General features: G+C 33.7%; 1 protein-coding gene across 1 annotated transcript in view; it reads right to left on the reverse strand.

The window, feature by feature from the left end:
• LOC128999208 (uncharacterized) overlaps positions 1-16,068 on the reverse strand; it is a 90,868-nt gene that overhangs the window by 5,483 nt on the left and 69,317 nt on the right. Inside the window, exon 2 of the mRNA XM_054425599.1 lies at positions 10,890-11,089. Within this exon, the coding sequence (XP_054281574.1) occupies positions 10,890-11,075 (186 nt within the window). The 5' untranslated portion in view covers positions 11,076-11,089. The remainder of the gene's footprint in view (positions 1-10,889; positions 11,090-16,068) is intronic.

Raw genomic sequence — 16,068 nt, forward strand, 5'->3', positions numbered from 1 at the left:
TCATTCTCTTTCTGAAGCTCAATGTTGAATAGTTTCAACCATTCCCTTCCAAATACACTGTCTACATTTCCCCGAATAACGTATAGGTTGCCCACAGACATCTGATCTTTATAACAAATTTTGACTGTTGCAAAACCTACGGGGCGAATCATTTCTCCTGTATATGTCCCTAACCGTATTCTTGTTCTATTTAAAATCTTTTCTGGAAATAATTTTCGAAACAGATGAAAAGGTATTGTACTGACCGCAGCACCAGTATCCAACTCAAAACAGTTACGCTTGTCATCAATGGTGCATTCTAACATAATTTTCCTCGGCCTGTTGACAGCTTCTGGTTGATAAATACTATCACACAGTTTAGATAGTTTAGCCTACTACTTTTTTTCTGCCTATCTACAATGGATAACATAGACATGAATGGTACATTTTGACACTCACCCTCATCGTCATATTCATTATCTGGTGAAGCGTCGTCGGTTTGTAGCATGTTTTGATTCTTTCTCCAACAAACTTTGCTGAGATGTCCCTTTCTGTCGCAATTCCAACAATTTATGTCTTTAGGAATTTCACAGATACTAACGTGATGGTTTCCTCCACACCTGAAACAAGCTGTAGTACCCTTTCTTCCTTGCGAATATCCAGTGTTCCTCCTTCCTTGAATCTGAAATTGTTCTTCCACTTTTGAATACAAATTTGATTCTTGGATTTTTGCAGTTTCACTTTTGATCTGTTCAAAGTTACTAGCTATTTCAATACACTGGTTAAAGTTTTTATTTTCATGAATTTCCATTAATCTTGACAACAACTTTTCATCATGAAGCCCCGAAATAAACTGCTGCCGCAAGTGGACGTCAGTTGTCGAAGAGAAACATTGTGGACATTTGAAATCACATTTACTGGCTAAGTTTTTTAGGTCTTTGGCAAAACTACCCACCGATTCACAAGGTTTCTGGACTCGTTTAGTGAATTTGTGTTGCTCCGCGATAATACTACCTTTAGGCTCAAGTAATATTTGTAAAGTTTCACACAATTCATTGTAACTTTTATCTTCTGTGTTAGATGGGCTTAGGCTAATCCTTAGATCATGGAATACTTTAGGTGTTAACAAATTTATCAGATACTGCTTTTTCTTTACTTCTGATGTGATTTCATTTAAGTCAAAAAAATTATCTATTCTCACCATGTAGGATGTCCATGTCTCATTGTCTTCATCGAATTTATCAAAATTAGAACAAAACATTGGTTTGTTCGGTATCACTATGCGTTCCTCCTCTAGTTCCTGATGTTTTCTACCGTTCTTCCTCATCCTCGTCGCCATTGTAAGTTGTTTAAAGATAAAATAAAACCAAGATAAGATCAACCCTGTTTTAATACCAATTTCCAAAAACTCATCACATAAACAAAACAAACAAAAAGTCAGCTGATAAATATTACATTTAAATGTGGTATTTAAAGACAGTACACATAGTCAAAACTAAAACTATAAAAACTATAAAAAATACAGTAGTGGGTTCTATATTAAAAATCAATGTCAACATTAGAAAGTAAATATTCTGTTATACAATAAAATGGATTTTTGATGAGCCACTCAAACATTTTTGACTTAAACCTATTAAAAGGAACCAGTTTGGCTGCCAGACCTAATTTATTAAAAACCCGAATAGCCTACAATTTATTTTATGGCAGTTATGTGTTTTGGCCAATCTATGGGCAGGGATTTCTAGATTGGATTTGCCTCTTGTATTGTAAGAGTGTATACTATATCTACAAGTGAATTGATGTAGATTAGCTTTAGTAGAGGAGTATGTGAAAAATATACAAATTTACTACAGTCAAAATTTTAAGGTTTATAAAAAGAAGTCTACAGCTATCCACAGGGCCAAAACCCCACAGATTGTTCGTATAACTTTTTTTTGCAATAAAAGAATTTCATGGGTGTGGGGGGAGTGTCCCCAAAGTATAATCCCGTAAGAAATATGCGATTGAAAAAAACCAAAATAAGTAGTCCGAAGGTATTCATTACTAACAAAATCTCTGAGTTTCCAAATTAGATAATTTATACTCTGGACATTTTTTTACATGTGATTTCTATGTGTTCTTGCCAATTTAATTTTGAATCAATTTGGAATCCTAACAATTTTACTGATTTTAATTCATTATCAAGTGGGATAGACTCAAAAGAATTCTCTGTGTTTTTTCTTGATTACACATCAATTTATTTGAGGAAAACCAATTTAGTGCTGACGTTATTGATTCATTAGTAATTAAATCAAGCTCATGGATATCTCTATGTGTTGCAATCAAAGTTGTGTCATCAGCATACACAACAGTGTCTACATCAACATCCTTCGGCAGGTCGTTTATCGAGATTAAAAACAAGAAGGGTCCCAAAACTGAGCCCTGTGGAACACCTACTTCAACCAATCTTAAGTCAGAATGACTGCCTCCAACAGATACATACTGTTTTCTATTGGTTAAATAGGATCTTAAAATGTTTAAAGTTTCACCTGTAATACCGTAAAATTCAAGTTTTTTGAATAAAATATTAAAAGGTACAGAGTCAAATGCTTTTGTAAGATCAAATAAAGTTAATGAAACAGTTTCTTTATTTTCAAATGCATTTAAAGATTTATTAACTACTTCTAAGACAGCTGCAGTTGTTGATTTACCCTCACGGAATCCAAACTGTGAATTTGTCAATAAATTGTTGTTTTCAAAATATTCATTAATTTGTTTATGCATGAGACATTCAAAAATTTTGGAAAAGATTGGCACTATTGAAATAGGACGATAATTACTAGGAAGATTTTTATCGCCTTTTTTATATACTGGAGTAATTTTAGAAATTTTGAGAAGGTCAGAGAAATAACCAATTTTCAGACATTGATTAATACAAAAAGCCAGAGGTTCACTTATGAAATGAATTATTTGTTTGATGCTGTAATTTGAAAACCAGTAATGACCCATAGTTTTTGAATTGGAAAAGTTAGCTACAACATTGTTAACCTCTTGCCATGATACCTCCCTCCATTGGAAATGTAACTGTCCTATAGGGGGAGTCCCCAACCACTCATGCGCAGGTGTGTTGGTGAGAGGAATTTTGTTTTCTAGCTCATTAACACATTCAATAAAATAGTTATTTAGATTATCAGCATCCAAAACCTCAGATTTAGTTGATGAAGGAGAAAATTCATGTGATATAACTTCCCAAGCAGCCTTGCACCTGTTGGGGGCCTTATCAATATACCTTTCAAAAGCTTGCTTTTTGGCTAATTTTATTTCACGATTGTAGGCCTTTTTTCAATCAATGTAGGTTCTATAGGCATTTTCCAAATTATTTGAATTATGTTTGAGTAAGCTCTTATAAATAGAATGACAAACAAGCATTTTTTCCCTAAGTTTCCTTAACTTTTCATTATACCATTTAAGTTTTCCTTTCTTATGTCTATTGTTTTGTTTACACTTAACTAATGGGGAACTGCAATGCCACAAAGATACTATTCTCTTAAAATAATTATCAAATAGTTGTTTCTCATTTATTCTACCCATTTTATAGTCCATTATCATTTCCCATTTCTCTTGTACCAATTGATCAACAAAGTATTTAATATTACTTTCATTTTGCCTTCGTATTATTTGTTTTGTTCCTCCTGTTGAGTTGTCACATTGTTTTATAGTTTTCTGTAAAAAATCTAATATTAAAGGTTCATGGTCTGCAAAACAACCTCCTACTGTATTTATGTTATATAAATCTGATGAAATGTTTACAATTATATTATCTATGCATGATTTTCCCCTAGTTGGTTTTTTATTTGTACAAACTAAATTTAGACTTCGCAACAGATTGGCAAATTCAATAGATGACTTTTTTTCCATTTTTATCATTTCTATGTTAAAATCCCCTACAATAGCAACAAATTTAAATGACTTTAACAGCTTTTTTACAGCAAGCTCAAAATTTTCCAGAAACAAACCAATATCACCGTTAGGAGATCTGTAAACACTTAAAACTATAAGATCATAATCAATTATTTTGATACAGCTAAATTCACAATGAAGCTCAATGCAAAATAAGCTAACATCTATTTTGGTAAACGTTAACCCCTCTCTTATAAATATTCCTACCCCACCATTTTTTATACTCTTCCTACACATGATATCTGCAACAATAAAATCTTTAGGGACAAAGAATTCAACTTCCAGCTCCTCTAGCCAATGTTCAGACACACATATTACATGCACTTGCTCTATGGCACAAAAATGTTCTAATTCTAATATTTTGTTCCTAATAGACTGGATATTGACCTGTAAATTTTTAAGTATTCTTGATTTGCATTGTTATTTGTTTTAGCATTATTATTTACAGTACAATCAAAATCATTCATACTTACAGCTAATGTATTATTTATTTCGCTATTTCTAAAAAAACTTCCTCGATTTGTTCACCTAACATAATACTATTTACAGTGGTATTTTCTATATTAATTTGACATTTCGATTTACAGGCTTCCTTAATATTTACACTTGGGCTGATCACAGCAACCCCCGCACAAACACCATTACTCTGCTTTAGTGTCTCACTGTAAGTGAGAACACCCGGAGACACTCTCCCTTTATCACCGAGTGCAGACTCTAGCAGTGTAGGGTCGGAGACAGCAGGGTGCAGCTCAGTAGTTGGGGATGTAATGTTTGCAGTGTCTATGTTGGCTAGATCAGCAGAATTTGCAAGAGATTCAGAAGACATGATGTTATGTTGGGAAAGATCTTTTGAGGAATGGTCTCCCTTGTTGTCAGAATCATCAAGACGAACAGCTTCGGAGTCATTTGGGCAGGTTTCTTGATTGTTGGAATTATGCGACTGTCTTGGGACACCCAAGGATTGTTGTAGCGTCTTAACAAATTCAACATATGAAAGGCCATTTCTTAGTTTTCTTGTTGACATTTCTTCATGAACTATGACGTTTATGCTAGCACCGGTAGACATTTGAAATTCTTTTATGTTGTCAATAAAAATGGAGGGTGGGTGGAATCAAGTCCCTGACACATCCCATTGGTGAACAATATAATGTATTTAATCCTTTTTTTCTAAAATCCTTTGTCAACTGTTGAAAAGCAAGCTGGTAGTCAAATATTGATGGCTTCTCGTAAAACTTGTTTTTAGTAGCTAGTCCATAAACAAAAACACCTTTATTTGACCTTTGGCATGTTAAATGTGAGTTGATGCGGTCAGAAAGCAGAGGTTTCCCAAAGTTATGTTTGAAGCTTCTTGCGACACCAGCACTCATACACCTCTCACTCGAGAGGTCACGTGAAATACAGTGAGCAAAAGCGGTTTGCTTGTCACCTCCAGCTTGTCTTATTACCTTATTCATGTGGGATTCAATTACTTTTATTTTATGTTCATTGGAATTTGGTGGCAGTGTGTTTAAAAATTGAATTATTGAAAAGGCCAGCTTTATTTTCCCTTTATTATTCAGATGCATACCATGTCTAGAAAAATGTTTCCGTTCAAAATGATCAAAATCAATCAAATGTACTTGGTTAATTCCAACAACCAATTCCCTAATATAGTTGTTAACCAAGGCAATCTCACAGTGTACCGGATCATTTGGACTCACATCAAAACGAGGAGGGACAGTAGTGATACAGACTGGCCTTGCTTTGCTTAGTGCTTTAAGTTCACTTTCAATATTTTGGTATATTTCCTGAGGTTTCTTTTTTGCTAAATTGTTAGTCCCAGCCAAGAGTATGAGAGGTGAATTTGGAGATTTGGATGCTAGATCGCAGATTTGTTGCATGGTCCCACCAGGCTTAACTATTCCGCTAATCATGCTATTCCGCCCTTTGCTACATGCGCCAACAATTTCCAGGAGTCCTCTTCCTTGACTGTCAGCATATAGTTCTGCCTTTACTTCCATTCTTGAGGATTATATTTCTTCAGTTAAGTGAGCTTTAGGACTATTTTTGTTAGGCTTTGTTTTTGTTGGTGGTGTAATGCCCGGAGTTTCTATACCAAAATCCTTGGATACTTCATTTTCCTTATACAGCAGTCCATATTTGTTTGATGTACTGATGGTAAATTCTTCAGTGCTTTTAACTCTATGTCCCGGATTGACACCATGTGTCTTCTTTACATTTTGCCAATTATCAATTTTACTTTTTCCAGAGTCCGGTTTTGCAATTCCTTTGTCATTTGTTTTATAATTGGTTTGAGTGTTAATTAACTCTGGTTGATGGGGCCCCTTATGCATCAAACCAAAAACAACCTCCGCATTAAGTCGTAAGGTAGGGCAGTTATGCCAAAGAAGTGCAAGTTGAGCTCTTTTGGTCAAGACAGAAGAATAGTCAATTTTACACGTCAATTTTTTGTTTTCAGAACTAAATAAGTTAAGTAGGCCTACTTTGCTTTTCATTTCTTGCAGCAAAATGTCGGTGAATATTACCAGATACACACCGCAATCCACATTGTTCGGTTGTTGAGGAACTTCTACGATTTCAACTGGGATTTCAGATGATCCTATAAACTTACTGACCTTTGAAGCAATTTGTTGGGCATGAGATAGATTATATGTACCTTTTGAGTCAAAATAAAAGAACTTTTCTAAGCCTTTGACGATATACCCCTACCATATAGCCAATTAGGTAGTATACTTCAATTTAGGATGAATCTAATTCAAGCTGGTAGTAGAAGTGAGATAAATTAAAAGACAAGGTAGCCCAAATACATATATATTTTACGGTTCTCAAATTACACCAAATACACTTTCCAAATAAAATCCATTAGGGTCTTATTACTCCCAAATCTTGTACTAAATAATAAAATAGTGGAAAGATCTTACTTTAATCAGAGACACTGGTTTAATGGTCAGAACTGGCACTAGCAGATACCATGCAAAGCAACTAGAAGTGGTGCAAAAGCTACTGGACCAATCATAAGAAGGTGAACAAGAAGTCAATCTCAATATCAATGTGGTTGATTTCTGTCTGAAAACATCACACAAACCCAATAAAAACTATTCTCTACAAATTCCAATAATTAAAAGTGGATTTAAGATCCTTACAACTCCTTGTGAAAATGTGCTTCTCCTAGAACAAAACTCGACAGGTCTGTATAAACTTTACTTGTTTTCTTTTCTTGTAAAAAGCATTAAAAATTGATTTGAAAACTATTATTTACTTTACATCTTTTCCCAAAAATGATTTCTACAAATGCTATATACAATAAATCTCCTAAAATCTTATTACTAAACAATATTAAAACTACTTACAATTTCTACAGCAACCACATTTTAGATGACCATTTTTCCAGTGAACTTAACTGACAAAACCACAAAACTTGAAATGGGTTATCAATCACCACTACCAACCCTACAAACTAAATCTTTTAAACTGCTGGACACTCTTTCTTAATCTTAATCTAGCCAATGGTTAAATAATTTTAATTTTGTTTTATTCTAATTTCAATTTAAACTAACTACCATCGGTACAACGAACACTAGCAAGCTCCAGTGTGACCCTTCAGTCCTATATGCATTTTTTGTATCTTCTGGATCATTACTATTAGAAGTGTGCATTGCATCATGTATAGGAAAGAATATGTGCGTCTTAGTATTTATTTTCAGGGGCTCAAGGATATAATGAAAATCTTGTAGACATTTAATTGCATGAGCCATCACATGACTCATTAATAAAATGTTTTCATTGGGTTCAAGTACAGCCGAGAGTGTATCATAGTACAACTGTATTGTTTCATCAGTGATCCACTTATTTTCCAAAATTGATAGACTAATTGAAGGTATTTTATCAGTGCTAGTTTGCTTATTAACTTGTTTTGTTTCATTTGTATTACATGCTTTACAGTTTTCATGAGGGGAATTCACTTTACCAGATTGGGCCATTGTCTTTAATGGCTTATTGGTCATAGTCTTTGGTCGGCTGGGTGCACTTAAGCTTAATTTGTTTCTCAGTTGAGTTATTTTTTTACTATCAGGAGTTTTATTTTCATACTTATCTTTGACAGTAACTTTTCCTATCAGTTTCTCAGCCTCAGAGAGGGCCAATTTATAAGTTTGTTTATGTTTATTGGCAACTGAATCCAGTGTATACTTGGATTTATTAGTATTATAGTCACAGATATTAGCTTTGCCTAATATGTTTTTTTCGTTCGTAGCAAAGAAACTAACCTCATATTTTACTACATTTTTATATGTCTCTTTATCAATTCCAATAATTTTAGCTGGCCAATGAGGAAAACCTTTAACCTTAGCATACACTAAATAATTTATTTTCCAAGCATTTGTATCACTCAAATCACTAATATCATTTGTTTTGGTTGATGAAGTATTCATTTTCGCCAGAATTCAGTGTTCTCCAGAAAATAAAATGTCTTAACATCAAAGAGACATAATTAATTTACAGCATGCACTTAAAAATAGGTTAAATTTTTATTTCACCCATGCAATTAAATTGTTCCTTTCCTTAAGATTAACTGTTAAATATTATATTGCAGATATGTTTAAATAAGCTCAGGAATATTGCTTGCCAACTAACAATGCCCACTGATAAGAGATAAGACCTTTTATTCCTGCATCATTGTTGGCCTAGGCACAATGACCTTGCAGTTTATGTTGATTTATCTGCATATATTTTATTAGTAAATTGATTTTCAGTGTTTATCAGTTACAGTGGTTCATATAATGTTCACTGGAGAAGGTAAAGTGCACTTTTAGTTTATAGTAGTAAACGTTACTAACAAAGCTTCATTAGTAAAAATGTGGACATTGCATACATATCCTTTATTTGTATCAGTATTTTTCCTGTGTTTGCTTGCTAATGTCATCTGGTGAACTGACAGTTCTGGTTGAACCCGACCTTGAACCTAAACTAATCAACATTTTCTCAATCTTAGCCAGATCAATTTAGGCAGAAATAATCCAGCATAAATCCATACGATTAGCAGATGTAACTTTTTAAAGACTTGCCTGCTTTGAGAGAATTGCGCAAATAGTCAACACCATACCTTATGAGATTTGTTTTCTTAAATTTTGGACATTTAACATAGTTATGAAAAACATTGTTTTCAAGCAAGTTAAGCAAATGTTCTACATTCAACTATCTCAAAACATTGCCAGAAGTCGTGCGTTTCGGGCGTTTATTACTCGTCTTCATTTTAAACAAATATCAGGCAGTTTTAGAGAATGTATTCTGAAATTTTCCTTAATATGACACTCTTAAGGGGATTGGGTAGGTATTTTCTTGTAAAATGATAAATAAAACTTTATCCTTCTTGGGCAATAATAATATACCCCAAGTCGCCAACACAACAATCAATACAACACAGGTCTGTTGCCAACACGATGATATTTCAAAGTTAATAATAAGAACACATGTGTGTAGGGGCATGTTCATAATAGCCTATTTAGATAAATTATTGATTTGAAAATACCTAATTATTTAAAACTGCAGACTCGTGTAGTTTTTTTTAATTCCCAATAACATAAGATAAATATTACTAGTGTACATGTTGCTCGAATTCGAGCAATTGCAAAGTATTACAGGAGTTATTTCAAAACGAATAACAGCCATATTTACAATGAATTTAAAAGAGTCAACTCAAAGATACCGGTGTGTAACTCAGACCATGTTTATCTTCGTTATTGATAAACCTAAAGCATTCCGGCCGGTTTTCGTCTCCTTCTCAAAATGCCTCTCTGTACAGGCAACACAGGTCATTGATAGAGGGCCAATTGAGAACGAAAAGTTGTTTTGTTTTGGGGTAGTGTTAGGGCGCATTTTTAACCTAATAGCTGAGCCTATTACGTGTCACTGTTCTGTAGCTGCGGTCGTTATCACGATTACGCCTCCTGTACATATTTCGTTGTAGTAGCGTCGGAGGCATTTAAAAGAAAAAACAACAAATAAACAAATTATAGCTACACAAAACAACGATAAATGCACAAATTTAAGTTACAATCATGCTAACACGATCCTTCATAGCGACACAAAACAGCGATAAATACACAAATTTAAGATACAACCATACTAACACGATCCGTCTTGGGGGTTATGTTTACACAAACTCAAATAGTAAATAAATGTACCCACATGTGTTTCATTGAATTGAAAAATAAATAACAGCAATTAAATTATACAGCTGATCAAAATGTATACAATTATGTTCTTCATAAGGATAACATGGGAACTTTAACAGCCACTGCGGCAGAGCCCAAGGGACTTTATAAAAAATGTAAGGTCAGTTTGCAAATCTACGCGACACGCTCTTTCCAATGAGACGTCAATGGATAAAATCGGTTAAGAAATGGCGGAGGAGTTCAACCGACAAAGTTTCATGTAGCGTATTAATTATATAGATTACATTTTTTATAACCTTATTCAGCTGAGTAAATCAAATATGTAAAATACTGTACACATTCCATCAGTGGTTGTTTCCAAATTGCGACTCAAATTTAAACTTAAGACTTTCTCTGTATTATTTTATCAGTGGTCATCATCCAATTTTTTGTACTGTGTTTAGGTCGTGGCTTAACATATCGTATGATTCTTTGTTTTGTTTACATTTACGTCGTTATTTTGTAACCATCATGACAACCCATAAGGCCAATGTTAAAATTTAAAAACTTTGAGTTACTTTTAAATTATATAGAGTATAGACATTATCAAAAATTGAAAATGGTTTTGTCTAAACCTTCCAAACATTTGACAAAACAACCTTGGTAAGTTTGGCTAAAATATATTCAGCCGTTTTTTGAGTTAATGTGTTAGAATGTTTGCATTGAAGTCGATCCCAAAGAGCTTTGATTCGCTCTGCTTAATTAATTAAATCTATTTCTAGAAAATTGCATCTCCACCACACATTATTACTTTCTCACCTTGCCACAGACATATATCTCTGGCGGGGGCTCACTGCAGGGTACGGACGGGGGGCTTTGCAGGGGGCTGGGTGTGGGGGAGCGGCTTGGCGGAGACTGTAGGTACAACAGACTCGGTCGCTTGGTTCTCTTCTCCTGGCGCCGTCTCTCGTGGCGCACGGCGACCGCGGGCATTGCACCGATCATGTTGCTACCTTGGCCTGGAACAGAGATTACATGATCAATATGATGATTTAAAAAAAAATTAATCTTATCAGTTATGATCTTAAAACATTTATGACATTGATACGGATGAAACTGGAGGAAGAATACACTGTGACCTATATGATCTACTGTTTTTTTAACTATGTTCAGTCCTCGCCGCCTCGAGCACCTACTCTAACCCATTGTAAAATTTAGAGTCTTGTGGGAAAATCCCTATTTGCTACCTGTACCTGATAAATTTCTAAACAGCTATCTTTAACCCAAATGCATCAAAACCAACATATGGAAGTTAAAAATATTCCATTGTGTTGAGGCTGAACAAACGGTATGTGTATATACATTGGCTTTTATTTATTTTTTTTGTATTTTTTGAATATCTACACCTGTGGCATTTAACAGGTTTTTGTAAAGGAACCATCAACACCTTGATCTTGTAAGGCCGTTAATTGTACCCAATGACTAACAAAAACTAACAAAAAAATTATGTATTTATTTTCTTAGAATTTTAACCTATTAAATAAATTTTTCATGGCTTGGCACCCTAGTTATGGTCCACTTTGTACCGCTCTGGAGTGCCCAATGACAAATGGCATCTGGGTCTGGAAACAATCTTGCTTAGAATCAACCAGCTCTTTGCAGCTATAATCATAATCCATAGAGTATTTAAGATTGTTGTTGGATAAAAATTCTCTACCAGAGGTTTAGTTCTTATACTTATGTCGAATTGGAACTGACCGATTTTATTTGTATTTATGTTTACAGTACTGGCTTACCTTTGCTTTTTAATTTGCATTAGGGTTTTTTATTAGGGATAGGTTCAAATTCAAACCCTGGTCTTGTCACTATCTACTGCTCTGCTACTCTCCCTTTGGTTAGGAAGCATCCTCAATCGATAGCCCAATGATAAATGGTATTGTTGAGTTCAGGATTGATTGCTTGGAATCAAACCCTGACTTTCAGAATCAGTGACTTTCAAATTTGAAGGTATATGCACTATAACCACTCGGCTACCCACAAAACAACACTCTTTGTACTGACCTAGTGATCTTTTGTTGCCAGGTTGCAGAAATTCAGTAGAAATAATGTCAAGTAAGTTATACCTCTGATCACTGGACATGGTAAAGCCAAAAACCACTACGGAACTCAGGGAATTGCACATCACAGCTAAATAGTGCTGATTATTTAATAAGTGTATGTCAATTATCTATTATTTGAGATGGGGACGCCACGTAGGAGCGCATTTTAACCTAAATATGAGTGACGGATGAGTGTAGAATGTTGTGAAATGATCTGTACAGACTGCCAAACATATGATATATTGCTGCTATTATTTAGAACCTAGCGATTTTGGCTTCAACTACATTTTTAGATCAAAGGTGAAATTAAATGCTAATATTATTATTCTGGATTTGCATTATTTTAATCAAGGGAAATGGAAATTTTTGGCCTTTCAACACCAGCAGAGTATTTAAAAAAAAAAAATCTCTTTGACCACAAAAAAGCTACAAGTATTGGCTTACCTATGTGGTTAGTCACACCAAGCTTTGATTCACACTGTATTCATGAACGCAACCCTGTCTCTACCATTAACCAGTTCGTTTTGTTTCTGGATGTTGCATTCTGAATCTTAGATAAAAATATTCAAGCCAAATGATTAATTTGTAAAGGCATGCAGAATCAAAGCTGGAAATTGTCAAAATTTGTTGTGTTCTTTACAACAATTGCATTTTTAGGTGTGGATCCACCTAGATGATGGTTAACCTTTTTTCCTCATCATCAGTATGTGACTGATTTTAAGAAGTCCACTTGCATTTTATTTATTTTAAGCTAACAAAGAGTATGAGTAACTCCACTAATTCTGGTGCAACATCTTGTAAAAACTTCAATAAAACCTATTTTTGAAGCCCTCTTTTTCTCCAGACCTCCTCTCTCCTGTACTTTACAAACCCCCTGGGGAGTAGCCTTCTCCTATACAATTTCCTGAGGCACCCTAGGGCAATACTTCCTCTTTAGCAACAGTTAGAATTTGATATCATATACATTTATAAAAAAAAAAGAAACTGGTGGCGTCCCCATCTCAATGTTTGATTGATTGATTGATTTTTCATAAAGCATGCTGGTTACTGAAGTAGGCTATTAGCATTTCCCCAAAGTTAAGTGCTTATACCAAATGTACATTGAACATTGAATTTGGTTACTGCAAGTAGACCATTCACGTGAACCAGACTTATAACTGTCTTTGGATGCTGCAGATAGACATTCCATTTATGTGAACCCCTTGTGTGATACCATTGACTTTGGATACTGTAAGTAGATTTCTCATTAATGTGAATTACATGTTCCATTGACTTTAGATAGTGCAAGTAAGGATATCATTTTCGAGAAAAATATGTAGCATTGGCTTTTGAAAATTATTGGATTAATATGCTAGCACCGCTCAATATTGCAATCAGACAACTACATTGTACACCTAGTGTAATTTTTAGCTTAATCAGTTTTTGCATGATGGGAAGACAAACAGACTAAATGTTTTTAGTAAACATTTTAACCAGTGATTTATCTCTAAAAGAAACAGATTAAAAGTAACTCATTGAAGCCAGTAATGCACTGGAGTATCAGACGACTGAACATAGAAGCTTGGGTACAAATAATAGAACGGTGACTTTCTTAATTTAGTTTAATGAAATACAGCATACACAATATTTATAAAACTTTAGAAAAATTGAACTCTGACTTGTATTAATTCTTAACTTGAACCTAATATTAACTACAGAGAACAGTCAAACACATAAACTGAGTAAATAAACTAGAATACCCTACTACAGAGCGACAAACTAAAAAACAAAGGAATACAAATGCAAAATTTTAATCTTATAATATTGATTAATACTTTATATACATATTTAGCTGAATTTAAAATCCATGATAAAATATGGTTACTACACTGAGCTATGATTAAACAACTACATGTAAAGTAAATCAATACAAAAGAGTTGCATAAACTAAACTCGTTGAGACTAATTAATAAAGAAAATAAACATGTACATTACATATCACAGTGTTATGATTAGATCGTTACATAAAAGTGCAAAACAACTTTCACATTTACGATGTAAAAGTGCAAAAATCCACAACCATTACCCACAGAATATAAGGCGTTAAAACATGGATGTAAAACATTGAAAAAACACCTAACATTTTTAAACCACATGAAAATAGAAGGGCGAAGTTAAAGCCTTAGTGTAATGCAGTTACATACATGGTTCAGTCTTAAGCTAAAGCAGGGAATAAGAAACATACTTCTACATAGGATTTTTCAGAAGAAATTTGTGAGAATAAAAGAAATTTCATCACAAATTAAAAATTCATCTCAACTCTCAATAAGCTGTACACCTCCATTGCACATAAGTACAGTGATGTGACATGTGAGCTGCTTAACTGTGAAATATAAGCAATTATTGTGATATATCCCCACATTTACTATAAAATTAATACTTAACCTAATTTCCAACCATAAACTGATGTGTTACCTAAGCAAATACCGGTACATGAATCACAAGTGTTTAACTTGTCTGTGGTTTAACAAATTATAAAAAATGGTTGTAGGTAAAGAATTGAACTTATTTTTAAAATACAGTATAGGTAAAAATTAAGTATCTTCACATAAGAACATCTATTGAATAGTGTTTGTAAAATAAAACATTATTACAATTTATCGATAAATATTAAGAGGCTGTTTCTTCATGGATAAATATTAAATTACCATGAACAATAACATGTAATTTAGTGTTCAATTACATCAATGGTTACTAACTGTTTTCATTTTACCCAAATTGTAAACACAACAAAGTAAAAGATGTATTAAAATTAAAACTTTTTTTTGACATCATAAGATGTGGGATTGCCCCTGAACTGGTTATAATAACTAATATAATGGTTTTAAATACCTTCAGTCACCAGTTCAAATTAGTCGGCTATTGCGACCTAGGTTTCGGCACGAAGTTGTACCATCATCAGGCGGGCCAGTTTTGAGTCTTCAGTCCAATGGACGTCGTTGGGTTAAAACAATGTCACCCGTCGCGGCCGGTGAACTTACAATAATGTCGTCCTTCTGTAAATACCGGTATTATTCGTTATATGTGTTCGTGTGTGTGTTTGTGCTGTATGTCGTGAACTGTTTATTTGTTTTAACCCAACGACGTCCATTGGACTGAAGACTCAAAACTGGCCCGCCTGATGATGGTACAACTTCGTGCCGAAACCTAGGTCGCAATAGCCGACTAATTTGAACTGGTGACTGAAGGTATTTAAAACCATTATATTAGTTAAAATTAAAACGTACAACATATTATGGTTATGTGATTCAGTCTTTGGCAACCACCTTACTCAGATTACCAAACATTTAAATTTAAATATTTGTTACTAATTTAAATATATTTGGTATTAAATGGACGGTGGGATTAAGATGTACCAGTTTTCGTTGGTCAAAAACAATCAGAAATTTAAAGTATTTTTAGAGAAATTTGTCCAATTTAAAGAAGCAGTAGTTTTACAATAAAAGCATGTTTTAATAAATCTTTCATACATATCCACAACCAAATTCTCATTAAAACATTCAACTTTAAACACTAATGCTTTGGTCGAGTATTGATAATACACTGTGAATGAGTAAATGTGCGTAAATATATGTACAGGAAAGTGCATACGAAAATATGTAAAGTGTACAGTATAGTGCATTGGCGTTGTAGTTGTACAAGCGGCATGGATAAGTTCGATGTTACAACAATGTCCTTAATTGATTGATTTCGAGTCTTAAATAACCCAAATGATCATTCGAACTAGGTGAAATTTACAACGTTTTTTTAGTTAAATATCAACAACTTAAAGATTTAATTAAAGCATTAAATGTGTCAGTTGATAGGTTTTATACAGTAGTGTAGTTAATGATACTTGTTATCAAGGTTGACTCCTTATT

This window comes from Macrosteles quadrilineatus, unplaced genomic scaffold (genome assembly GCF_028750875.1).
Source record: "Macrosteles quadrilineatus isolate MER2022 unplaced genomic scaffold, UCM_ALF_1.0 Scaffold_8__2_contigs__length_117827958, whole genome shotgun sequence".
NCBI lineage: Eukaryota > Metazoa > Arthropoda > Insecta > Hemiptera > Cicadellidae > Macrosteles > Macrosteles quadrilineatus.